The 26,548-nt window shown below is 43.5% G+C and overlaps 1 protein-coding gene across 1 annotated transcript in view; it reads left to right on the plus strand.

Annotated features, from left to right (window-relative positions):
• LOC138580963 (syntaxin-1B) overlaps window positions 1-26,548 on the plus strand; it is a 509,119-nt gene that overhangs the window by 356,265 nt on the left and 126,306 nt on the right. The window contains exons 5-7 of the mRNA XM_069651921.1: window positions 8,672-8,745; window positions 11,207-11,315; window positions 11,642-11,715. Of these exons, the coding sequence (XP_069508022.1) occupies window positions 8,672-8,745; window positions 11,207-11,315; window positions 11,642-11,715 (257 nt within the window). The remainder of the gene's footprint in view (window positions 1-8,671; window positions 8,746-11,206; window positions 11,316-11,641; window positions 11,716-26,548) is intronic.

Here is a 26,548-nt window from a genome sequence, read left to right on the forward strand (position 1 = left end):
AGAGTTTGCTTCAGGACAGTCTACCTTCGGATCAGCCGGCCGTATTTCCGTTGCCTGTCCTCCTACAACAATGTTGGTTTTGCCTTTCAGTGTCCCCCTTTTTCTTCACACCCTTCAATTTTCCCCTTTTCAACTGTTGGAATTCGCCTTCAGGACATTTCACCATTTCAAAGTATTGTTTGTGAGAGCTGTGAAAGCTGCTAAATCAGCAAAGAACATTGATGAGTGCAGGTAATTTTGCTACCTGCATCCCTTTCTGTTGCCATGATTTAATGTCACGCTGTTATGTTCCAATATGGCTTTTTTAGCCTTAGGTGATATTTGCTTACATAGATTTCAAGGTGTCACTCTACCAGCTCTTTGTCCAACTCTGTCCTCTGCCAAGGAGGAGTTGATGTATACTTAGGATATGCAAATAGCTGTCCTGGTGTAGCTGGATAGAATTAGGGCTTTTTGGCAAGTCACAATATGTTTGTGTTATTTGGTCCCGTAGGTGGGTTCATTTCACTAGTTCTAGAGTTGTCTTCTGTAGTTCAGGGAAGACCTTGGAGAGATATCAGCTTCTTGGATTGAGTTAAGGGGTGTCTGGTCTGAACATGTATAGGCCAAGCTTGTGAGCATCACATTGTATTTTTGATCAACATTAGAGATTACAGGTAGAGGCGCTATCTGCTGAATTTGCCTCAGATGCTCTCAACATTACATGTGAGTAGAGATATTGCCTGTATTCGTGAAATGCATATGTGTAGCAACAGATTGCTGCCTATGTATTTTTGTCTCATAAGTCACAAAGCTCTCGAACTGCTCGGTTATATTGTCATGTTATAAGGACTAGATTGCGGCAGATGGACATGGGGCTAGTTACTAAATAAATGTTGTGATATTTTACTCTTCCTTATCACAATCCTTACACTCCTCCCACCCATTCAAGATTGCTCTGTTGTACCATTTGTGACTGGAGTTGTACTATCATGACTGGGGTTTCTCTTGTCCTTACAGATGCTGACATTTTACAAAGTGAAAACACGCTTAAAGAACCACTACCATATGATCAAGTGGATGGGAAAAACCAGACAAACGCTGCTTTAGTTTCATCTACCCTTAGGGTGGACTCTTCGTTGCCATGATACCCTCAGCGGAATGATTTTGATTCTCAGGTGGATTTTCAGAGACTGAATGTTCTTTCCTTACTTTAGACCCATGAAGTAGTACTGGGGCCAGATCATCCCCCCATGCCTACCTCCTTACCATCAATTAGCCATGCAGAGCCTCTGTCGAAAAACATTACTTGTATGAAGGCAGTAGTAGATCACTTAGAAGTAGGAAAAAGAAAAGGAGGGGAAGCATATGCCCCCAATGATCTCTAGGGCAAGGGTCTCGGGTCTCGTACAGAAAAAACCAGAACCTAAACAAATTGATGACACTGAAGTGGAGTCTCACCTTCTTTGCCAAAATCCCCGTCACAATAACAACTTATTGACCGAGTCGGTCTAGTGACGAAGTAACGCATTTTAAAGAAGTGACTTTGTCCTGAAAGTCCTCTCAGTATTCAATTTCTTTTGCCACAGAAAGTCAAGCAGTACAATCTGTGCCGACGCTCTATCATTCTCCAGTGATACTATCTTTAGAGGACTCAGTTTTTACCCCAAACTTCGGAGGAGCCTAGAAAGGGCACCCAGCCCTTGCAATTTAAGCCGCAATGCAACATGATGGCTGCACTCACTATCTCATTGGCCCCATTTGTGAAGCTTTATGAAATGATGAATGATAATGCAAAAGATCAGGCCACTCTCCTCGCAATGATTCATTCCAAAATCAGAATTCATTGAGGCATTTGTTACATCTCTGCAATCCAGAGTGGACCACGAGGCAGAGTATGTGAATGTCATTCAAAAGAAGCTACAAGATGCCCTGAACTTGGAACGAGCAGACAAAAAATGTCTGCTGAACTCTGTGTTGGAACTCCTTCAGCTTAAATCCTTGGTTCAAAATAAGAGAGTGGGGCAGTGTACCACACAGAGAACGGATTCCAACCACTTAGCGGATGGTTACAGCACAGAGCTGCCACTACCTCAGCCTAATGGTGAAGTACATGATAATTACGATATATCTCTGAATAATCAAAGTGTAATTTTAGCAGGACCTGTGGAACAAAAATCGATTACAAATATAAACCGAAATGAAACCAGGCTTTATCTCTAATCAAACAGAGATGGACTGTCTAAGCTTCTCTATTTACACGATCAATGAGATAGATTTCAGTAATGGACAGCCATCCTTGAATTCGCCTTTGAGGCCAGGTGACCCAGGGAAACCGCTGTTGATGACAACTCAAACCTACCCTAACTGACATGACGCGGACGTGGAGCCCATTTCTAACTTCATTCCTATTGACCAATTCCCGAGTTTGAGGCACAAAAAAACCTTACATTCCCTTTTCGACTCTTCAAGAAAAAAGTTTCCATTCCAAAAAATAAAATCTTGACGAAATAGAAAAGCTTAGTCTCTCATAAAACGAGGCTCCCCGGCATCAAAAAGGACCTTGAGCGCATACCCCAGCTACTTAGGAATGAACGCAAGTTCATAATGCAGAGTTACACGAGTGCCCACCAGGAAAAAAATCTACAAAAGATTAGGGTCCTATAGGATGCTTTTGGATAGATTATTGCCAATGGAAGACAGGCTTATCTTTCACTGTGCGAACGTGATGTTCCTTTTAGATTAAATTCTGCTATTGTGATTCCTACAATCAGACCACAATAGCATAGTGGAGTTCCTGAAGGAAAGCTGCTTTGACAGGGTAATTCTCTATCTAAGGTCAAATGGTGTAAGAACATCTTTACTGGAAGTTGCACATCTATTCATGTCGATGGGATTTGAGCTTGGTGATATCCTGGAGGAAGACCACTCCTCTCAGTTCAAAAAAATGGCTGAAGTGACAACCATTCCGGCTACAGGTGCTAAGGAGCGGACAGGCAACTGAAGAAAGCAGTTGGGTGAGTTGAAGATCACTTTCAACAGAAAAGATTTGAGTAAACACTAAATCTATATTCCACCTATCCCGCAACAATGCAACATTTGTCACCAACACCATTAAATGTTTTTGCATCAAACTTCGAATTAACAATCAGATGCATTATGGCATTTAGCATTTTGAAACACAAGGGGGGCGTCACATCTGTTGACTGATGCCATGATCCTCTCGGGACTGTTTGATGTTATTTGCCTTCAGGCAACTTGGCTAGCAACGCCCCCGATTTTAGATGGCTATACGTCCTTTCTCAATCCTGCCTACAAGGGTATAAGAGTTCATCCCTTGGCGGGCTTGCTGACCTTTGTAAAAACTGGAGTGGGGATTACTGTGATGGAAGCAGCTAGCCCAGTCGCCTTCCTGCAAACCCTGATAGTTAACTTTATGGCAGACAAAGGAGGTGAGGTGCAAAGGGGCCTGATTTTGAATACGTACTGAAACTAAGGATTTCCTGAATGCTGTGTCGGAGGCAATCGACAGTTTGACTCTGTATTGTAACCCCCACTTTGTCATTGTAGGGGGGAGCCTAAATTATCCTTGTATTGAAATAAACAATAATCCTCAGTCACCTCGGTGTGGTGGGCCATCTGATCATCGCTCCAGAACCGAGAGCTGGTTGGAGCTGATGAATGCTAAAGACCTTCACATCCTCAATGGACAAACTAAGGGGGACGTCTTGGCTAAGGCAACCTGGGCAAATCATTTCAATTCCAGTAGTTTGGACTACATCTTTGTTTCCAGCACAGCCATTCCTGATTTCAGATGGTTTGCAGTTGTGCCTAGGGCTACAAGCGACCATGCACTGCTGAAATTAATCTGGCATGGTAAACAACGGTCCAAACAAGACATCCTCATTATAAACATTGAAGCGACCCAGGGTGCTAACCACCTGACGCTGAGAAAGCAAGAGGTCTACTCTATACAAAAGAAATACGCCAACCAATTGATGCGAGTGTAGGGCTTTAACTATGTGCAGCGCTTACTGGAATTTATGACAACGTCTAATAAATCTATGAGTACTGTTCCACCACATAAACACAGCTTCAAAATAGCAGTGAAGCAACAGAAAAGCCTCCTACGCAAAGAGCTAAAATTGATTAGCCACCCGGATAAAGATCTGTATCTGAGACTGACCAAAAAAAGGAAAAACAAATATACAAACTGGTTGGCTCTGCATAAAGCTTCGCTTCTGAAAAAGGATTCTGAATGTATGCTTGCATTCCTTGCCAAACGCAATGCAAGAAGTACATGGCAGATGCTTAATGAGGCAGATATATTGCATACAACTTCCTTGGCTCATGCTGTCTCAGAAGAAGCGTGAATCGCTTTTCGTAAAAAATTATTTTAACATGAGGAAGGAGCGAAGGAAGCTGCAACTGGCAAAAGTAATATGGGCTAGCTATTTCTGCTCTATCGTCTAGATCTTGAGTTGCTCATCAAGAAAGCCAACCAGTCTAGGGCTCCGGGCCCCAATGAAATCACTAATAACATGATCAAAAAGAAGCCAGAACTGTGGACCCCCTTTTTTTTGGAACTCTTCCACATGATCGTGAGAACAGGCGGAATTCCAGGATCACAGGCAAAGGCGATTATTGTTCCGATCTGTAAGCGGGGCAATAGATCGGACCCATCCAACTATCGTCCACTCGCCCTATTATATTTACTGGGCAAGCTGTTTGCTGGCTTCCTCTCAAAACATCTGAAGATCTGGATTAAGACAGCAAAGACAGAGGATCCAAGACAAACAGGTTTTGTCAAGAGAGCGGGCACAGACCTGAACATCTTTTTGCTGAATATTTTGAAAGGAAAGACCTTTAACAGCAATGCAAAGATTTACTTGGACTTTGTTGACGTGAAAAAGTCATTTTATAATGTAGACCACCAATGACTATTGGGCAAAAATGGAAGCCCGGAATTGCCCGACGTCTCTACTGACTGCCATCAAATCCCTTTATCAATCTATCAGCATCCAAGTCTGACTAATTACCAGGGGTCTTCTGACATCTCCTATTCACACTTTCTGAGGCCTGAAACAGGGGTGCCCACTGGCCCCGACTTTGTTCAACTTATTCCTCTCAGATATTGGGGATTCACTAGACAAGGTAAGAGCAATCCCCCCAAATATTGGAGAAGAAATACTGGCAAGAATTCTCTACGTGGATGATCCTGTGCTTATTGACAGAACACCCTTAGGCTTGCAGAGGAGTCTAGACACTTTAAAGGAATATTTGAAGAACAATGACCTATCAATGAACTCAGCCAAAACAAACATTATGGTCATGGGGCCACAAAGCAATAGAATGAAACATTTGTTTAAATGGTATGTCGGACGTAAGCAATTGATCAAGACTACTCAGATCACATACCTAGGGGCCCTTGCCAACAATAGTAGGCGTGATCAACCCCACCAGATGTCCCTGGAATCCAACATGAACATTCTGGCTGGCCAAGGTAGGATGATCCAAAAGAAGTATGGCTAGTTTTCCATTGTACCGGTATTGTCCTTTTATAAATTAAAGTGGTCCCCTCTTTAATTTATGGAGCTGCAGGATTCACACTTACTCCTTGGGAAACTTGGCCGTCACGGAAGGGAGCTTTTTGGAGAAAATGTTTGAAGCTCCTGAACCTAATCTCAACTGCCTTGAATAGATATGAAATGGGTATTACCTACCTGCAAGCAAGGGCCACATGGAAAACGTTGGCCCTTTTTCGGAAGTGTATGCTGCCTCTCCCTGTTGGGCTATATCAAATTTCGAAGAGCAAACTGTATAGAGCTGACAACGTCCTAATGAGGAAGTGGTCTAATGGATGTCGGTCACTATTAGCACATCTGCAGTCTCATCTCAATGAACTAATTGACACCCCAGGGAAGGCGAAACTAAAGCTTGTGGGGAGGCAACAAGCAACCTCTACCTGTTTCATCCCCACATCCCCACCCCCAAAAAAAAACCTTACCCTCCCCCCTTCCCCACTTAACTTCCAGACCAGAGCTTTGTGCTCGAGTCCTGGCACTAATCCCATCTGCAGCTGCTATAAAAATAAAAAAGGGATTATGTCCCTTTTCCTATGGCGGCAGTCATCTTTTTTTATTTTAGGGGCGGAGAATGGGCTTGCATGCAGCCCATCTTCCAATAAACACATTGAACCATTCACACCCCGGATGAACCTCAGGGTGCAAATAGCTATCACCCCATTGTCAGGAAGCGGAAATGGGCGGTAACGGACCACAATCCTCACTGATGCCCTCGCTTTGCTAGGGCCAGCCTAGGCTCCGGCTGTCGGGCCGTTACCAGCCATGTCCACCCCCGACAAAGGAGTGATTGCCATAATCACCTTTTAATTGCTAATGGTCCTACCTCTCATCACTGTATCTTTTATTGTCTTTCTAATGTACAGTGTGGAGATAAGGTTTGCACACCCTTCTGAATTTTCAGATATTTCAGGCGTAAAATGTTATGAAATTCAATCTAATTCCTAATAACAGATAAAGATAACCCGATCAAACAAATGATACAAAAACAGAATGCTTCCAACATGTGTTGATCTGCAAATTATTCAAAATTAAACTCAGTATCTGGTGGCACCCTCTTGGGCAGATATGACTTCATCTACGTTTTTCCTGTAACTGTTTGTCAAACTCTCACATTGTTTTGTGGAATTCTGGTCCATTCCTTCGACAGAACTCCTTCAACTCAGTGACATTTCAGGTCATCCCTGCACATACAGCTTGCTTCAAGTACTGCCACAACATTTCAAAGGGTCCTGAGTCTATACTTTATCTAGAGCACTCTAAAATGCAAAATCTCTCCTTCTGCAGCAACTCTTACAAAGGTGCTGATATGCGAATGACCTGCTCAGTCCATGGATGGACGGCCTGATTGTCTCCTTTACAATTTTGACATACATTGTAGAATTAATCATTGTGTCAATGACGGGAGGCCAGCCAGCTTCAGGGGCATCAAATAAGCACCTATACCATCATACTCTGACCACAATGTTTGATGGATGGGCTTACGTTCTTCTGTTTGAACACAGTGTTTGGTTTTTGCCATATCTACTTTTTTTCTTCACTGTCCAGAGAACATTGTTCCGAGAAGTCTAGTGAATCTACATATGTACTTTTCAATGAACATCAAATGGCCAGCATTGTGCTTTTTAGAGAGCATTGGGTTCTCTGTGCCCATCCTTTCGTGGCCACCACTTGTGTACAGTATTTTTATGAGAATTAAGTCATGGACTCTCAGATTATCCTTGACATGAGCACCCTGGAGGATATTAGATGTTAACTCGAGTTCTTTGTGACTTCCTGGATCATGTGTGGGTTTGTTCTAGGGGAACTTTGGACAGGACAACTGCTTCTGCATAGAGGGGTTATGTTATTGATATTTCTCCTTTTGTGAACTATATATCTGATATTGGATTGCTGGAAGTGGTCTGGAACTTTTTCTAGAGTAATAAGCATCAATAAGTGTTTTTCCGAAGACCAAACATCCAAGGCTTCAGGTCTTTGAAATGGGTGGTGCCTCCCAAACTCACCCCTGATAATCTGAACACCTGATTCCAATTATCATCTTATAACATCTGGGGTTCATTTACTTTTGTATATAACATAAATTATTGTTTTTCTTATTGTCAGATAATTTTGTTTTGAATGTGATGAATTTGGTTAATATACACCTTTTTACATATAAAAGAAAAAACTGGTATTATTTTCAGGCGGCTCTTATGGTAAAACTATGGAATTTCTTCAGTCATAATTGGGGTTCACACACTTTTTCTGAACACTGGACACTCATAATTTCTTCTGTGTGGCAACTTTATGAGAACAGTGAAGAGGGTTGTGAATCACATCAGGTTGTGCAATGATCCTCTGATCTCATTGCATTCTCTGGAGCTCATTGTATATTAAATCATAATTTTTAATGGCAGGGACCTAGTACGTTGGCACTAAGGTGTAGCCAGGTCCATGCCTTGTCGTGCTCTGGAACACTTGTGTACGAGAGCGATAGAAATAAAATATCGATTCAATTCACATTTTGGTCATTTGCACAGCAGAGTGCAATTGTGCAGGGCAAAAGGCAGCGTACACATGTGTACGCTGCCTTTTGCCCTGCACATTTGCACTGTGCCCTGCAAATGAGCAAACACTGCCTACCACACTCACATGGCCGGCAGCATTTACAATTACAATTAAATGCTGCCTGCTGTGCTCGTATGGTTGGCAGAGTATAATTGTAATTGTAATCACTACCTGCCATGCAAGCATGGTAGGGAACGTTTCACTATACAGGTTCCCTGCATGCAAGCATGGTAGGCAGCATTTACAATGTATCCCTATGGAGTCTGCCTGCTTATAGGGATGCCCAACAGTTGCGCAGGCATGAAAATGCATGCCGGTGCAAATGCTGGGGCATTTGCGTGAGAGAGAAAGGGAGGCGGCTGTAACACAAGTTGCTATCTGTCACTTCTATTTGCCATACAAATAATTGAAAAAGGGGCATGACATGAATGCAAGGCGTAAAAGCCTTATGCAAGACTTTTACACCTTCAATTTACGTTACCCCCCTCACAAAAATGAGCCCCTCTGTATCTGATTGTATCTGATACTTTTTGATCTTCTGTGTTTCCTATCCCTTCAAGTGATTGAGCAAAACATTGAACAGGAGGAAGGACAAAATCGATCATCAGCAGACCTCAGAATCCGGAAAACACAGGTACATGTATCACCCACCATTTCACACAAAGTATCTGCTATGATTTCATCATATTGTATATTTTTCTGGGGTTTCTCCAGGAAGTACATCACTTGCAGACCTCCTGTCCTCACCCGCCTCTAGTTGTTAGTTTTTCTGTTGTCGGTGTTTCTTTCTTACCTCAGTTCTATTGCACTTTTTGTGTATTTACAAGGCATAGATTCGTTTTCAAAAATTGATTAGCAAATTAGCTTTTTCTTGATTAGCAAACCAAAGTATTTGATTAGCAATTTTGTTCTAATCATTTTAATGTCACCAGAAGTTATTTGTACCCATGACATAAAATGAGCAAAATACAGAATTTTTGTGTACTGCTGAGGTAAGCCATTATTGAGATGAGTGTCTGTGAAATGTAAAGGTTAGCTGCATGAATGGACACAAATAAATAGACATGATAAAAGAATTATCTGAAAGCAGTTGCTGGCTCATCCTTTGCTGTGTAAGAAGAGGTTCAGAAGTTTCATAAATCAAAAAGATCACAATGTTAAGGAAAAGTCATAGGCTGAGACAAAGTGTGTAGTATGGTGTTGTGGCAGGCAGGGTAATAGTCAACCTCAGGTGGACAAGATGGCCCTTGCCTGTCATTCTACCTGCCTGCCCATTGCCAGTCCATTTATCTCAATATACTGTGTTAAATACCACTTTTGGGGGAGAGCAGGAGCGGCTAACATTACTCAAGCCTGAGCGAGGGGGGCCCAAGCACAGCATTCCAGTCCTGCGCACCATGAAAGCAGTATTTATCGCCATAAGCACCCGGAGCTGCCATCTGAGGTGTTGATACTTTTTTCTGTTTAAGGTATCTAGGCTTTGTGCAATTCATGCTTCCCTTTAAAAGAAATTACTCTGCAATTGGAAATAATTATTTCCAGAACCTGGAGATGAGCCAGAAGGTGCGCAGGTGAGTGGGTAACAGGGGTCGCATTGTGGCACTCCAGTAGAGACTTGGTCTAGGGCACCACCTTCAAGGACAGGGTGATCATGACATGCGGGTGGTTGCTTGCAGATTATGCTTGTATTCCTTGCTTTCGGATTGGTCAGCTCTCTCCCGCAGGTGCTGATGTATAATACAATCATAGAGCAAAGGGAGCTCTGGAGGCTAACTACAGTGTATGGTATTGCAGTAGATCTGTAGACGTACAGACAGATGGAGCTATTGATCACTACTTTGTGCAAACATCTAGTTAGCATTGTGAATTCATTACGTAAGAGGAAAGAAAGTAAGAGACTAAGCAACCCCACTGGAATATTGTAAGGTGCACCAACAGGGTGATAAGACAGAATGTTAAGGAGTTTGAGATCAGCTCATGGATTGAGCACCAGTTGCACAGATGAATGCAACTTGCAAATCACAGAATTTGAGTTTCAATCAAACACATTTAGCCCAGTGATCATGTACATTTTCAAAAGTTCACTTGTCAATATGATGCACCTCCCCCAACAAAATGGAATGTAGATGACACTGGCCCTCATTACAGGTCCGGCGGAAACCGTGCCGGTAAAACCGGCAGGTAGCCGCTGGACCTGTAATGATTTACTGCCGCCTGACTTGTCGGAAACACCAGGGCATTACAGCCCCAGTGGTCCGGTAAGACAGGCGCTGCTAAAATGTTGATCCCCATTCCCGTAGAGTCCCAGAGGACTCTATGGGAGTGGGGACCACGGAAGCACCGGCACCGTTAATAACAGAGCTGGTGCTTCCGTAAAAGTCTACGGGCTGGTGCCATTCCGCCCGCCAGGTCTGATCCTGGCAGGCGGTACGTCACCCACCCGCAGACTCGTAGATTGCCGGTCCTGAAACAACGGTGCCGGTAAGCTTATATCTGTCTCTCAACTTGTTTGTGCCACTTTTTGTTTTTAAAACAAATCTGCCATAACCTTGCACCCATATGTCGGCACATTTTTTATTTGAACTTTATGTGGGCTCCTGTAAGGGGAGAGCTGCATTGCCACTGCACACCTTATATGTGGTGAACTCAGACAGCACAAGCTGCATTTTTTTCTTCATCATGCTAAGAAAAAATAAAGCATCAGATAGGGAGAGGGCAGTGACTGTCCTTCAGGATTGTAAATATATTAACATTAGCATGGGCCAGTGCAGCTAGGAAGATTTTGGGACAGAGAGTGGTGGAATCCTATCTATGTACGTGCTCTGTCTTATAAATGCTAAGAACCTGATCAGCCAGTTATCTCTGTCCTCCCAAATATTTCTGCCCATTTGTCTTTTCTCTTTGTTCCCCTTGTACCTTCTTGCTTGGTCTTCATTTTGTTTTCTTTTTTTCTTCGATTGTTTACTTCCTGGACTTTTTCTTGTATGAATACATTGATTTTGTATCTTTATCAAAGAAAAAGCTGAAGCGTTGTACAATAAAATATATAACACAGCTTTCCTCACCCTCTTCCTTCCCTTCCACACCATGCACAGCACTCGACACTCTCGCGCAAGTTCGTGGAAGTGATGACAGAGTACAATGCCACGCAGTCTAAATATCGAGACCGCTGCAAGGATCGGATACAAAGGCAACTGGAGATCAGTAAGTCGCCTGCAAGCACATGGGCACCAAGAAGGAACACAGGGCCTGGGGCTGGTGCTCAGAGACCCCTTGATTCAGATTAATATGTCAATGTGCTCAGATAGTCTCTTGCAGATCACTGTGGCCAGGTGCTACCAAGTATCACTAGGGTGGCACAGGGGATGACAAGCAGAGGGATGCATCATGAGGGTAGTAGCATACATGTGGTGGGATTCCAATGGGATGGTTTGAGAGGGACATTACTACAGGGCCCAATTCCCTTTTAAGAAAGGCAGTGAAACTGTAGGCATGCAGGCAATCTCTGACATGTCCAATCTCCTCCACAGCTGGGCGGACAACAACCAACGAAGAACTCGAAGACATGCTGGAAGGTGGAAAGTTGGCGATTTTTACTGATGATGTGAGTACCCATGTGCATTGTTGATTCCATGCCTGCAGGGGTAGCTTGGTGGTTGGAGGGATGGTATCAATAGCAAGGTAAGGTAAGATAAGGTAAAGTGGTCTTATCTAACACCCTTCTGCCAATAATATTGACCTCATTGGGTGTGGCTTTGTAAGAGAATGGGGCGGATTGGGTGTTAGTTGGATGAAAAGGCAGACACAAAATAACCTGTGGTGTTGATGAGCGCATCTTAAACGTACTGTGACCTGTGTGGCAATGTGGAAAATCTGTGTTCTTGGGAGGGGAATGCATACTGGAGCATTATAGCCATATAGGATGAACTTTAGTTTGTGAAGTAGTGATTGTTTGGGTTGTTCATAGAGAAAGCACAGAGTAGGGGGCTGTTTAGTATACTAGACCCGGTGGGCCATCTGATGCAGAGTGTGTTAGGTGTCAAGTTGCAAGATTCTAAATGTGAGAAGTTAGTTGGGGCATACGAGGGGTAGAGGAAGGGGGTGGGGTAGGTTCAGATGACTTCCTGCTTCTTTCCTTGGTTCAGGCGACTGAGGTCTGCCCGGAGTCGTGTGTTAGGGAGAATCACAGCCCAGCAGGTGTCTTATGAGCGGACATTTTCAGCAGTTTGCGTGGCTTAATGTATAAGACTCGGGGGCGGGGGGTTCTGAGTAGGTTTTTCGTATTGGGTTTAAGAGGCTATTAATAATGAGATATTAGTTTGTGAAATAAGACACACATGTACCTCGAAATGTGAGGCAAGGCCTAAGAGCGATGTTCACCAAGGACAGAGATCTATTGGTAGTTCTGAGAGTGAAGGGTGTTTGCAAGACTAGTAGCCTGACTAGATGGAATATATGCTTTTTGTTTGAACCATAATTTGATGTATTGTTGCCATTTATTTGCTTTGGCTTTCCTGTTCAACCATCCAAAATGCGTGATGCCGTTAAGGTCTTATATATGGAATAAATGGAGCTAGGCATGTTGTCATAGCAAGATCCCTGGGAGAGCATTCTTGGGCCAGGAAGTAAGATGACTGCAATTTACATGTTCATGCACAACAGCCGATAGCTCTTACATTATTTTCAATGTATCCCGGTCTTATCTTGAAGGATCTACTCAGTGCGGGTGGAAATTCCCTGACACTGTTGTGTGATGCTGAAGCAGTGTCGCCAGGCCTTTTATGTGCCGTAACTGTGTGCCCCCATCAGGCCTCTTCCACGTGCAGCATGGTGGACTAAAGCCCACTGGAGATAGAGATCAGCAATACGCTTGTCTTACCTGGAATATGCAGTTAAATGCATCTAAAGTAGGTGGTTGAGGTTGTCTTGTTCTCATGTTGCAGGCACTCATTGCCTGTTCCTCCTCAGATTATGTGTTGCCGGTGTGCTCCCTGCAAGAAGCCAAAATGTGGGCGTGACTCTGTTGCACATTCCTCAGCCACATCCTGTTTCTCCTTCTCTCTCTCTGGTGGGGCACTGAGTTGAGTGATAGGTCCTTGGCTGTGTTGATCCCTGTCTAGGGGGACATGTGGTTCAGTGTTGAGTTCTGATTCATGCTTGGACAATCCTGCTTGTTGATCCTCAGTGCTGAAGTGATATCATCTTGTCCCACTGTATCCTGATGCAGATCTGGTATGCCGCTATGTGGTGTCTGGTGTATTCTTGGGCTTCAACGATATTGAGCCATGCATAAGTGCTGTTCAGTGCCGAAATCTGAGGACTGAAGTCCAGTTCTGAGAGTGGGCATGACTAAGGAAGTGGCACTGCAGAGTTACACATCACTGGGAAGTGCTTTGAATCTGATTGTGATCCTGTTCTTCCCTTTGTAGTGTGAGTTCCAAGACTGAAACTATTGCAAAGAACTTGACTGCTGGGTTAGAGTTAAATAATGATGTATCTGACCACAAGTGAAGAAGACTGGTGGAATAAGCTAATGAGTGGAGACTCCACGACCTTGACCGTGGCAACAGCCAAGTTCCTTGAAAGCTTGGAGTTGGAAGAAAAGTCAACGGGGAACAAATAGAAAGCTGATGATTTTAAAGACAAAAAAGCACATATGAGAAATGTATTGGAGGATACAAGCAAGCCAGATGAAACTTTTACCTTTCCCTTTAAACACGCAACCAAGAGAACATTTTTGTAAAAATTGTAATACAATTAAACACAAAAAAATAATAATAATAATGATGTATTGCTCTGAGCGCACAGTTGAATTAGACTGTCCCTGCCTCCTTCACATCCATCTCCAAGTACAGAGTCAACAACACAGGGCAAAAGCAACAGGTAATATGCAATGCCACATTTTAACATTAACAGGCCCCCGGGAGTCACATGGCGTGGAGATCTATGCCAATGACCGAGAGGCCACTGGTGGCTCCACGGATACCATGGGGATTAACTAGATCCTTACACAATTTCAAGCATGTGTTGGAGAGATAGAGTCAAAGTTAGAAAATCCGACTTCCAAGGGGGAAAACATATAGCCAAGAATTGGCGGTCATGAAGGCAGACTAGAAGAAGTGAAGCAAATAATGTCAGCACTTGAGGATGACTCAAACAGTGCTTTGATTACACTTAAGAAGATCACAAGGCCCTGCATGTTATACAAGCAAAGGCCGAAAACATAGATGGTCACTCTCACCAAAATAATGTGAAAAGTATTGGTGTGCTAGATCCCGGGTTACACAGCAAAATGGAGAGTCTCTGACTTACTGGACACATCTCAGTTATTTCTGATGTTTCTGGTTAACAGATGCAGTGCTTTCAGGTCGGTTCTGTGTGCTCCTTATCAGCCCAGCAGTATCACAACGTGCCTGAACTACACAGATTGTGTCATTGTCCTAATATTGGTCAAGGGGCAGACGAGCTGAGACATCATGGGAAAATGATATCTATCTTTCTGCACTAAACATCAGCAGTGCAATGGGCCAGTAACTCCTTATTATGAGTCAAGAAAATACTGCATGAGCAGGGCACGTAGTACTTCATGCTATGTCCTGTAAAGTTCATGTGCTGTATAAACATCTGGCCAATTTCTTCTCAAGCCCACGAAGGTGCACAGAGGTTCCTTGAGCAGTAAGACAAATTGTCCACTCGCCCAATGGACATGGCAGTAATCCTCAGGGTGTTTTCCCGAACGTTAGGTGCTGAATCAGCCTCATTAGAGAGTGCTCCTCTGCTTATATGTGGCATTCACAGGAGCATTTGCTGCCTACATCATCATCTTGGGCTGTAACTTGAACTGTTTCTGTTTGGCCAGTTGGCCCCAGGTCCTTCACAGTGCTCTTCTGTGACCCTCTTGTGTGTATCACCCAGGGTTTGTTTCCTTTCCTCAGGTTTTGTATGTTGTTTCACCAGTTCTTGACCGTATTTCAATTCTTCTCAGGGATGGATGGGCCGTGGACACCAATGGGTTTGTTGTCATTTAGGCACAGGATATGAAGGCATATGTTTGCAAAATGTTTTCATGACAATTTCACACATTGCGGATTGGTTTCAGGCTGAATCCAGATGTGCTTGGCGTGGTATAATTAAAGCAATCCATATTGATGGGAGGTCATTCTAGCTGTAGGAAGTGAATGTGTTATCTGAAGTGGCACAGTGTGAACCAAATGATGCTCAGGAATCACTCTGGCAGGTTAACAATATGGATAATTTGTCAAAAAATATGATTGCCATAGATATCTTGCTTCTTACTGTTCACATGCTACAAGGGTAATAACCTTCCTCAGTAATTCGATTGAACTCAAAATAGAGTTTCTTTCAGATTGCTTCTCGGTGCTTCTTCTATCAATGTGCTTGAATTGTTAATCAATATCAATTCCCCTAACACAGAAACCCCTACGTGTCATAAAGCAGTTGCAGGTCATTTTTATGAGATCCTGAAATAATTACTATGGACTTCCACAGCTCTGTCAGCATTTCCTTCTGAAGGATCAAGCAGTCATCTCGATTCCTATCCAGATCAACATGCAAGGGTCTCAAAATATCTGAAAGATATGGGTTAGTTGATCTATCGAAAACTCTTCATCCATATGCGAAACATTCACATACTACTTCTCCATACACGGTGCCGCTTCTAGAATAGATGACCTCTTTCTCCCCACACAGAACTCAGTCTTGTCAGCAGATTGGTATATTCTCCCGATTGTCAGATCACTCACTAGTTTGGTTGGTCTGTCTCTGTGGTGCTCTGGTGGGGATTGGACTAGATGTTGTTTCTTTAAGGAGGATAGTATAGTGGCGTTCAGTGGCGTTCAAGGCCACTCTCTGAAATTAGATTAGTAACCTTTGCCACCTGTGAAGGATCAGTTGACACCAGGGCATCATTCAAGGTCTTCAGAAGGAATCCTTATATTTCACATGATCCTGGTGTCCTGTGCAACATTAGATGGGACATACTCTAGGTTGGAGAGTGAACACAAATTATTAAAGGTGCAATACACAAGTTTGAGGGGCATCTCCTCACTTGCCAGGATAGAGTGTTATGGATTAATTTAATGAGGCTGCACGTCAAGAGCTGTGATTCTTGGGCAGGAACATGTCTGCAAGGCGTTCTGGAGAGTGAACAATTCCAGGAAGGGTTTTGCGCTATTTAATAAAGTGGGAATGGGTCCCATTGATATTCCCAAGTTAGTTTGCAAACTCGGTTTATACACTGTAATAACTAAGTTTGGTGTGCAGTGACTTAGTCAGTTGTACCGAAAGCTTTATTCGTCTAAGTGTCATTCTGGTGCATTTCCTGCAACAAACTACTTGGTCAATGTTGCCCTGGCATTGATTTCCTTCCCCATCAAATTACATTAAATGCTCCAATCTAAGATCAGAAAAATAAATGGGAAGTACAATCACCAAATGGTCTTTCCCGAGGGGATGGGGTGTGGTTCGCTAGCCCTCTCCACCCTAGAGGTACTTGTTATGCTGCTCTTAACACCTAAGAAACTCAGATAATTCTGCTTCTTGGAATCTTTATCTCTTAAACATGGACAACAAGAACCCTGCAAAGCGCTCTGATCACAAGATTAGCTTTGCATGATCAGGCTAATTTCATACTAAGGATGTCTACCATGTGTTATATTCAACAGCTTTTCCATATGATTTGTCAGATGGAGCCAGAGCAGTAGGCTGTGGCCCCAATACTAGAAACCGAGAAGACCTTAGAGCATGTAACATGGTCCTTCCTTTTTGAGGTTTTGTAAAGGATGTATGTGTGCACCTTTTTCGTTGACCTGGACTGATTGCTATACACCGGATCAAGTACCAAGGTGCGTACTAATAGAATCATTTTGATAGGATTCACAATGGAGAGGGGGACTATAAGAGATGCTCGCTCTCTTCTATTTTCTCTTCGCTTGCAATGCAGCCATTTGCTTGTAAGAATAAGAAGACTCGTGTAACTATACTCTGGAGATTTACCCCCCAAGGCTAATTATTTTGCTATACACAAATGATGTGCTATTATAACTAAACAATTTCAAGAGATATACCTTTCCCTCATTATTGAATAATTATGGTGTTTTCGTTGAATATATGGGCTGACTATTATTTAATGCAATTTACCCTCACACAACTAGGTCTGTCTCTCTTGCATCAACCGGGCTTCCTCTTGCAGAGTGTCAAGGTGCGATACCTTGATGTTTGTATTTCGAGCAATCCTGCTGTATTTTTCTTTTAGTTACATTTCAGGGTTGCCCTTATCCAAGTGGAAGAACTGGTTGAAATATGCACCAAACTTCCAATGATGTTGCTAGATATAATCTCCTTGGTTGCAGTTGTCTTACTCACAAAGTTTCTGTATAAGGATAACAGAGTTTGGTAAGTGGGCTGATTTGGGCAGGATCTAGAGCTAGGGCAAGCTGTGGGGTACTCACTGTGTGGTACGTTCATGGCTGCTTATCAGTGCCTGGTTTGGAAAGATATTGGTTAGAGGAATAAGCCCATTCCACTTCCGATTGCTAGGAGAGTGTGCAGGAACACCTTCCTGTCAGAACTGAGAGTAGTAATGGCATTAGCGTCACTGAGGGAGGTAATTCTCTGTGATATATAGACACAAAAAGGGGCGCAACTAATAGACTATTCGTTAGTGTGTTGGCATGGAAACGCTTGATACACACCAGCACAGAGTGTAGACAATTCTTGATACATACAAACCCATTTCCCTTACTTCAAGTATGCCATTGACACAAAAAGATCTCTTCTGTCGAACAATAATCAAGGCTGGGAATACACATTGTGGTGACCTTTGTGAAGATGGTGAATTCATCTTTGTAGGGAAATAGAAGAACCTGGGTGCCTCATTGCTGTTGGGCCTGTTTGCATATGGAAAAGCAAGGGACAGCATTTGAATGTTGTGTCTTTCATTCCCAGCTAAGCCACAATTGTAGTCCTTTGGATGGTCTTATACTGGTGGCTGGAGCTGTGAGCCCTGTGTGGATTTCGGATGCTTACTTCACTGCTTCTCAATTGGGTGGGTCACCCTATGTGCCAAAGGAAAATACCATTTAGACTAATGATCAGAAATCCTGATGATCAACAGGTCTTCTTCTATGCTCAAAGCAAAGCTATGCCATTTATTTTTAAAGATAGGTTTCTCCCTTTTAAGTTCATTCACTAGTTTTAGAACGCAGACACCCATGTTGATGCATGAGATCTACTCGTCCTACCAAGCATTTTTTCTCAGATGTGCATATCAGTCAGCTGGGTTCCTTAACCTGTCCTGGGAATGCCATCTAATAAATCGTTTTAGGCTGCACATATCAGAAGATACTAGGAGAATGATTGGAGAGCACCAAAATCAGATTTGCTTCTTCGCCTGTTGAGATATAATAGGGTTATTGGAAAAGGTGCAAGAAGTGCACTGGGTTGGCATGCCTCCTGGGCAGCTGATGCTTAGCAATATCCTGGTTTAAGGGGGCAATCTTTACAGTGCATATTTGTTTGAGGGATATGGTGGTATGTAGTGAGCATGAAGAAGATTATATTATGACTTTGCCTCCCTTATCCAAATCCAAGCACATATATCCAGAACAAAAATACAAACTTATGCACATTGAAAGGTCTTTCAGCACTTACTAGTCATTGGAGGTTGATGACTCTCAAGCATCCCTGTAGTGGTCGCCCTCACTTTCTCCGGCTAGCACCCTCCATCTCATTAACTTCATACTCAGAATATCTTATTGACTGACGGTGCCATATCAGTGTCTTGTTGGGTTTATCTGTTATGTTTGTTTATTTTTAGCTTCTCAATCTTATGTTCTTGGTTAATTTGTACTGAGTTTGCATTGTGATCATTGAATATAGGTTATTAGCTGCAAGTAAGGCATAAATGTGTTCTGCAGCTGTTAACGCAATAAACACAATTTTTGTTAGAAACAAGTGACCTGTGAATAGTTACTTCTAAAAGCTATAGTGGAGGGATACCATGTGGTGGCAGGAGAATCTGAGAAGGGGAAGGAATGTCAGAGAGTGAAAGATACGTACTAAACCCCTTTCTCAATCTGCCTTCTTAGACTCTCCGACGCTCTGCAACTAGGGACTGTATCTCTCCAAACTTTACATTTCTCCACTGGCTCCCGGATGCTGCAAGGACCAAGTTCAAGACCCTCTGGATCGTCCTCAAGGCTTTCTGGGGCCGGGGTCCGCACTACATCCAGCTCTCTCTTCCTAAATACCTTCCTTCTCAAGCCCTTAATTAGCTACCTCCAACTCTCTGAGGGTTAGACGCTTATCCAGGCAGAGAGTGGGGATTAGATCTCTCCCCTCTGCAGGTGCCTCCCTCTGGAATTGCCTCCCTGCCCCTCTCATACATGAGTCGGACCACCTGAAGTTCCGGAAGCGGCTCAAGACCTTTGTTTTCTCCTCTGCTTCTCTCTCCCTCCCCTGCTGGCCTTCCTGCCTGCTGTGCTGACTGGTTGCTTGGCTACCCTCACATTCTACTGGGTACCAGGCTCCTCCATGATCAGTCTCCCCTTCACTACCTGCGGGCCAACTGCACTTAAGGACTGTAACTGTAACCTCTGCAGTCCCCTGCCTCCCTGCACTTACAGAGCTGTGCTGCCCTGGCTGCACTTACTCAGAGTAATGCTGCCCTGATTGCACTCCCCATTCCCTCTCGCTGGCACTTCCCCTTTTCCCTTCCCCACGCACTTTGCGTTGTTGCACTTGCACGATCTGAATGACACAAGGCCTAGTAAGATTGTTTGTCTTGTCCTCCCTCTGTCTTCCCTCCTTTGTCTTGTCGTGCCTCGAAACACTTGTGTACAGGCGTGTTATAAATGACATATATGATATCATATCACAGTCTAAACAGATCTGAGCATGCCTACGAGGATATAATCAGGCTTCCTGTCACACAAGTGCCCTAAAAAGCCGGCACTGGCTGACTTGTCACTAATGTTACCAGATGTCACGGTCTGAGGGGTCAACAGAAGACTCGAGCACAATTTGCATGCAACTATGTTTTGTTCATGTCAAACAGAGATGTTGAAGTAAAGCCTATATGATCTAACAGGAAAATACTATAACAAAACAGTGATAGCTCTCAGCGTAAGAGTGCAGAGGTTCAGGGAAAACACAATCAGGTGCCAAGAATATTCAGACCCTAGTATGAGGTCGGACCATGGTCCTGCATCCAAGTCTACAACAATGTGTCAATATGATTGAATGCATCTCAGTTCCCACCAAGCCAATCCCAGTTCTGTGTAGGTCCAGGGCTCCAGGTTCCTTCTTTCATAATCTGTGTCAAAGTTGCCCCACCCGCCTGGTTCTATGTCATAATCCTGCCAGTTGAAAGCTGAATGCAAAAAGAACTTCTTTTTTAGGCTGATTTTGTGTGGCCTTCACTGGTTGGGATTATGATGATGTTGGGGGGGTCAGTGTGAGGGTGTGACCCTGTAAACCCCAATAGATCATGGGCAAAAGACCTGTTACCCCCTGGCTTGTAGCACAGTGACTGTTGCTGAGATCTGTAAATCTAATGCCTTTGGGTGTTGACAGCGACAGTCTGTTTCTTTTCCGGGGTGGATTCTCTGGTTCTGGACACCCCATGGGTCCTGGTTCTGCGATAATGCAGTACAGGCTAGGGTTCTGTCAAAGCCTGCAACAGGCTCGAGTCTTGGGCTTTCTCCATCCTCAACATGGGTCAAGGTCTTCTATAGACAGAGGCATGGTTTCTCCCCTGTTGTAAAGGTGTATAAGAGCTAGCTTCCTTTTCCCCATCTCTCTTCATCTCTTTCCCTTTGTAGCCTATCAGAGTTATAAAACGCCTCCCCTTCATCTTGGTACCTAGCCCTTTCTTTCACAGCTATGGCCTTTCACCCATGCTAGGAAATGGGCAAGTTCCCTCAGCCAGTCATTGACAAGGCCTATTTCCTGCCAACACAATGATCTGTGACATTTTTCAGTTTCTATCTTATTTACTTTTTTGTCCACCTTTTCAGCATTGCATCACTTCTTCCTCCTCCTTCCCCATTCCATCCGCCGGTTAAAATGTATTCCTCATACTTATGCTTCTTTTTTGCTCCTCTTTAATCTCCTCCCTCCAGATCTAGCTTTTCCATCACAGCTCTTCCTATCTCCTCCTCCTCCTTGATCTGTCCCTGAACCAGCTACATATTCACACTCACAGCTCTGCTTCTCTCCTTCTTCCTAATCTTTCCCTCCTACAGCTCCGGCTTCTCACTCAAACCTTTGCTTCCCTCCTCTTCCTTTATCTTTCCCTTTAGTATCTCTCCTCCTTTTTGAACTTTTCTCCTTCAGCTCCATCCTCTCCCTCCCATATCTACATCTGTCCTTTTCCACCTCGGCCTATTCCTCCTTTAGGTCCAGCCGCACCTCACACATCGTTGTGTCTTTCTTCCTCTTTCTTCTTCACTCTTTCCACATGACCACACTTCTCCAAATGCCTTCCTGACTCTGTCAGCTTCGTCTTAAACCTACCCTTTTTTGCACTCACGGGGGTTGACAAATTTGAGCACTGTTAATGCTACCGTGGACACTCAGAGGACAGTCTCTTTTGTGCATGGTTGATGGACTGAATAGGTTTTGACAACTCTACTGTGTCTACATGTGTGTTTCCTGGCTCCCATGTAGCTTCTCCTCAGGATTATCCACTGGCGAGCAATTTCTCCCTTAATCATATACAGTTTATTGAAAATGGTGAGTGTGCGTGCACTTTCGAAGCCCCACTCGTATCCCACATGCTCCTGTGTGACTTCACAATAGCAATTCTCATTAGGGTCGTTGTCCTGTGTCACACATGGCTCAAGAATCACTCCCATTCTCTGAGGGGGTTCAAGGGTTTTTATTGAGGAATTTGTGGGGCCTCTGGCCATCCCTCTCCCTCTTATCTAATGTAAAACCTCCACCTAACCCACGTTATTCCCTGACCCTGTTTATTAGTTTTTTACCTCAAAAAAGGTAATCTCCCAATATTTTTTTCTTAAGGGGGGATCAATTTCTCGGGAACGGGAGAACACAAATAGACTAGCTATACAACCATGAGAAATGGATTACCCCTCTCTACGCCTGTAGAGGTCAGGTTGGATGATGTTATACTAAAACATAATCAATACATGTTTTATTTGGTTTGCACACAAGTATTTCAATTTAAATTGTGCTCTCACGGGAACTGGACATACACTTGTTTATATCATTGAACCATATATATCTATTGACCACTCTTATGTTTATTTGCGATACAAATTTATTTTTATTCAATATAAAAAAGTACATATATTCATAAAAGCAATGCACAAAATTCTGAGCACATTCTTAAAAAACAGCATCAATTGTGAGGGGGTCAGTTTTGGTAAATAAGATGCACTACACGCAAATTGTAGATGTTTAGCACAAGACTTCAGTTGTTTTTTTTAGTCTTTAGTCAATTGTTGATATGTTTTGGCCCTAAGGTAATATTGGACACTATCTCTAGTGCCTGTTCAACCCTTAATTTCACAGCCTTCTTCAGGACAGACACAATTCTTCAATGTAGTATTAATACTTTCGTATACCACATTACAAGTTTCCAAATATATCCAATACAGGCGTGAGCAAGATTCTGGCTCATTTATAGCCAAACAAATTTCTAATTTCGGAATGGATATGGATTTTTTCACCCACGGTTTTATATCCTTTATCGGCATCCCATTTAAATTTGGAACTTTTGCGCAATGTAGCAGGTAAACCTGTGAACAGCGGTCTGGGGTCCTTCACATGTGATTGTGCGGTCCCTCATCAACGCCGAAAAAACGAAACACGTTTAGATTGAGTAGGACTTCTTGCCTTCCTCCTCCAATCGGCCGCAGAACCTTGGGTGCCGTGGAAATGCGACTTCGCTCTCTCTTTGTAGCGTAACTCCGACATCTCCGATGTAGGATTGCAGCAGCGTTTCTGCTTCTTTTTCCGCCGATTGCTCCTTCTCTCCAGTCGGTGCTTCTTAACTCTCTTCTGTTTGAAGGTTTTCTTTCCTTCTGATTCTGATGTGGGAGCTCTGAAATCAATGGGAAGATCCTAACAAGTATCTGACATTGGAGGCAAGGTAGGAGATAGCAGCAGTCTTCATAAATAAAATGGTGGTAAAGGGGAGGTGGACAGGAATCGGGGCCCTCTCCACTGCCACCATACACCTCAGGGTAGGACTTGCTCTGAAATTTTCTCTGCTAGGCCTCCCACAACCAGCTGAGCGTGGTTCACCTCGCATCTTGGCAAGCAGTGGAGTAAGTTTGCTGAAAATATTGGGGGGGGCATGACATCTGAAGAAAAGGTGCCCCAGCCAAATGTATGGGGACAAAATGGTGTGCCATGAAAGTTGGGGGGGACAAACACCCCTGTCCCCCCCAGAAATTACGCCCATGTTGGCAAGGCCAGATTACAGACCTTGTCACACCTGACTCATGGACTTTACTGGTCTTCCTGGTTTTCGTGGTCCATGTTATTTTCTCTAACTAATTCTTCTGAGTCTTTATGGGCTGGCCAAGAGATTAGGCTATGGATGGGAGAGAGGCTCTGGGGTATCCCTCATATTGCACCCATGGGGTCAGCATCACGAAAGAGCTGTGTTCCCTGGCCCTCAGACTCTCGCACCAGACACACAAGTGGCTTTCCCACACGCATCTCCACTGACTTTTTAGAGGCTTGCCTGACATGTGACTGACCCTGACCGAGCTCTAACTGCCCTTCATAGGTACCCAATGTGGCAACGACAGATGGAATTTCTTTGTATCTCTCAGTCATATCTATTCCAATCTGTACAGAGCAATTGTCCTCCCTTCCCCACACTTCCTTCCCATTCCCTTCATATGAAGGGGGTAGCAACAAGGTGAGTGTATTCAGAGATGCCAGTTCTGACTCTGCAGGCCAATTCAGATTCTTAAATTTGATAGCACAAACATACAGAAGTTGGTGGTCTAGCCACAAGCACTGGCAGAAGCCTTCCATGCAAGTAAACCAGTTGAGATGTCTTCTCTTGGTTTTGGGACACAGATCCTCATAGCAAGCTTCCAAAAAGATGAAACACTACTTTTAATTCATTCAAGGATTGTATTAATTATAATACCCAGGGGTTTTTAGGTGCAACCCAGGGATCAAACCTGTGTTGCTCCGCGTTGCCTTGCTTCCAAGGCGAGCATGTTGCCCATGAGCCAGCTAGTCTCAGAGCAAAATGGCTGCCACCATCAGCCAAGATAATCATCTGAGCTGCCCTTGTCATTTTGAAGAGCAATTTCAACGGTGCAGTGCTCAGTGAAGTACCACTGGACGGGATCAATGGCAGCGCATCCAATGAGGCACCATCAGCAGAAAGAGGAACACGCAGGTCTGCAGTCAAGAAACACCAACTTGCAAGGCAATTGTTGAAAGGCTGCTCCTCGTTGGATAGATTGCATGACCCGGAAGTCATTATTTAGAAGTCAGCATTCAAAGCTCTGAACAGGCTTAAATATCAGCAGTTCATACTCTGCATTCTTTGTAAGCTACTCTAAACTTGCGATCCTTCTCAATGCAAATCACACCCAACTGCACTGTTCTACTCACTGTTCACTGCCAGTCTCCACAGTCCTGAGAAGGATAGAGTGTAGAAAGAGAACACTGAGAGCGATCTGCAAATACGACAAAAAGGAATCTGTAGAAGCGCGCCATCAACCAAAATTGTAAGCATCATTAATCCACTGTTCAGGCTCAGCCGAAATAATCCGGGAATGCGGCCCAGCATTTTTATAGCTCTTGTTGAACCCCATTGTCACAGTTTATTCTTTTAACTTGTACAACGCTGGATATTTGCTCAGCCCAGCACTCTCTCCTGAGAGTGGACACGCCTTTTCGATTGTAAAGGGACCGTTCCTTTCAGGTCAACATACCCTGTACTGTAAGGGTCATTGGGCGTCACCAATAGCATTTTAGCTGCGATAGCCATCCAGAACTGTTTGACTATGAGACATTCACTGAATATGTCCAGCGTTCACCTTGTGACATCTTCATCATTCACTTTTATATCCATGACGTAATCTGAGCAATTTTCTACGCATCCTTTAAAATAGTTCTCTGTTGTGTATTCATGACTGGAAGCCTTTCACAAGTGTGGCTAGAGTCTTCGATTGTCATGTACCAGAAACTCTCAGTCATTGCAGACTATAGTTCCAGCCCCCACTATGTGCGAGCATTTTCAGCATGGGGTAGTTTGATCTCCACCAAGTATGGGTATTGCATACCTGCTTTTTGCCTGGTGTGTGAGGTGCATTGTTACGACTCCATCTAGGCACTGCAAAATCAAGGGAAGAGACTGACTTAATTGGGCCTCATTACAAGTTTGGCGGGATTCCGGCATTAAATCTGCCAGAATACTGCCAAATGGAATTACCGTTACCACCACTTGGTCCGGTGTGTTTACCGGATCACAAGTTTTGGTAGGCCATGTTAGTCTCCATTTATTGGAGTGAAGTGGGAATTACTGTTACCACCACTTAGTCCGTTGTATTTACTGCTGGATTACAAGTTGTGGTAGGACGTGTTAGTCCCCATTTATTGGAGTGGGATTTCGGTGGAATTACTGTTGTCGGTAATTCCATAGATTTTCAACAGTAAAGCTTGAGCAAATCTTCCACTTCACCTCTGAACTTGTAGTATGGCAGTGCGATAGTGTGGTGATAACACCGTTATTTTACCACACCGCCATACTTGTAATGAAGCCCAATGTCTGGTACATCAAGACTCCATTCTTCCATCCTTGTATATGTGCTGTATGTAAATTATGCCAGCCTCAAACAAGTTCTCTCAGAAGTATATTTTATCCCATTGTCTCAGATCTGTGTGTGGCTCAGGATTTGGTAATGGTAATGTTTATTTATATAGCGCTATATTTGGGATGTTGCTTCTAATTAACACTTTCATTAGCTTTCTTTGCATATTTTCTGAAGGCCAACTGGATGAATGGAGATACAAGAGAGCCAACCATTTGTTTCACATTGTCACTGTACAGTGCCATTATCAGCAATTTCTTTACCAGTGATTTCATCTGTAGCTACTGTCAACTAAGTGTTTTGGCATCTGAACTCATTAGCCCATGATGGGCTTGCTGAAATGCAATTGTTGGGTGGCACAAAGCCCGCATTTCCAACATTGAAATCATGAACTTAAACTTATCCAGTGCCCTCTTTGCTTTGGACACCAAACTAAGCATATTCCAGCAGCATTTATTAAGGCTTTTGAAATGACCATTAGGGCAAAAGTTTACAAAATATGTACAGCAATAAATGTAGTATGTTAAGTTTAATATTTTAAATCAGCTATGACTGCGTCTCCACCAAGATTGTTGACATAGTTGTTGCTGATTTCTAGGACTGCTA

The sequence above is a fragment of the Ambystoma mexicanum genome, chromosome 3p, assembly GCF_040938575.1.
Source record: "Ambystoma mexicanum isolate Mex_15411 chromosome 3p, UKY_AmexF1_1, whole genome shotgun sequence".
Classification (NCBI taxonomy): domain Eukaryota; kingdom Metazoa; phylum Chordata; class Amphibia; order Caudata; family Ambystomatidae; genus Ambystoma; species Ambystoma mexicanum.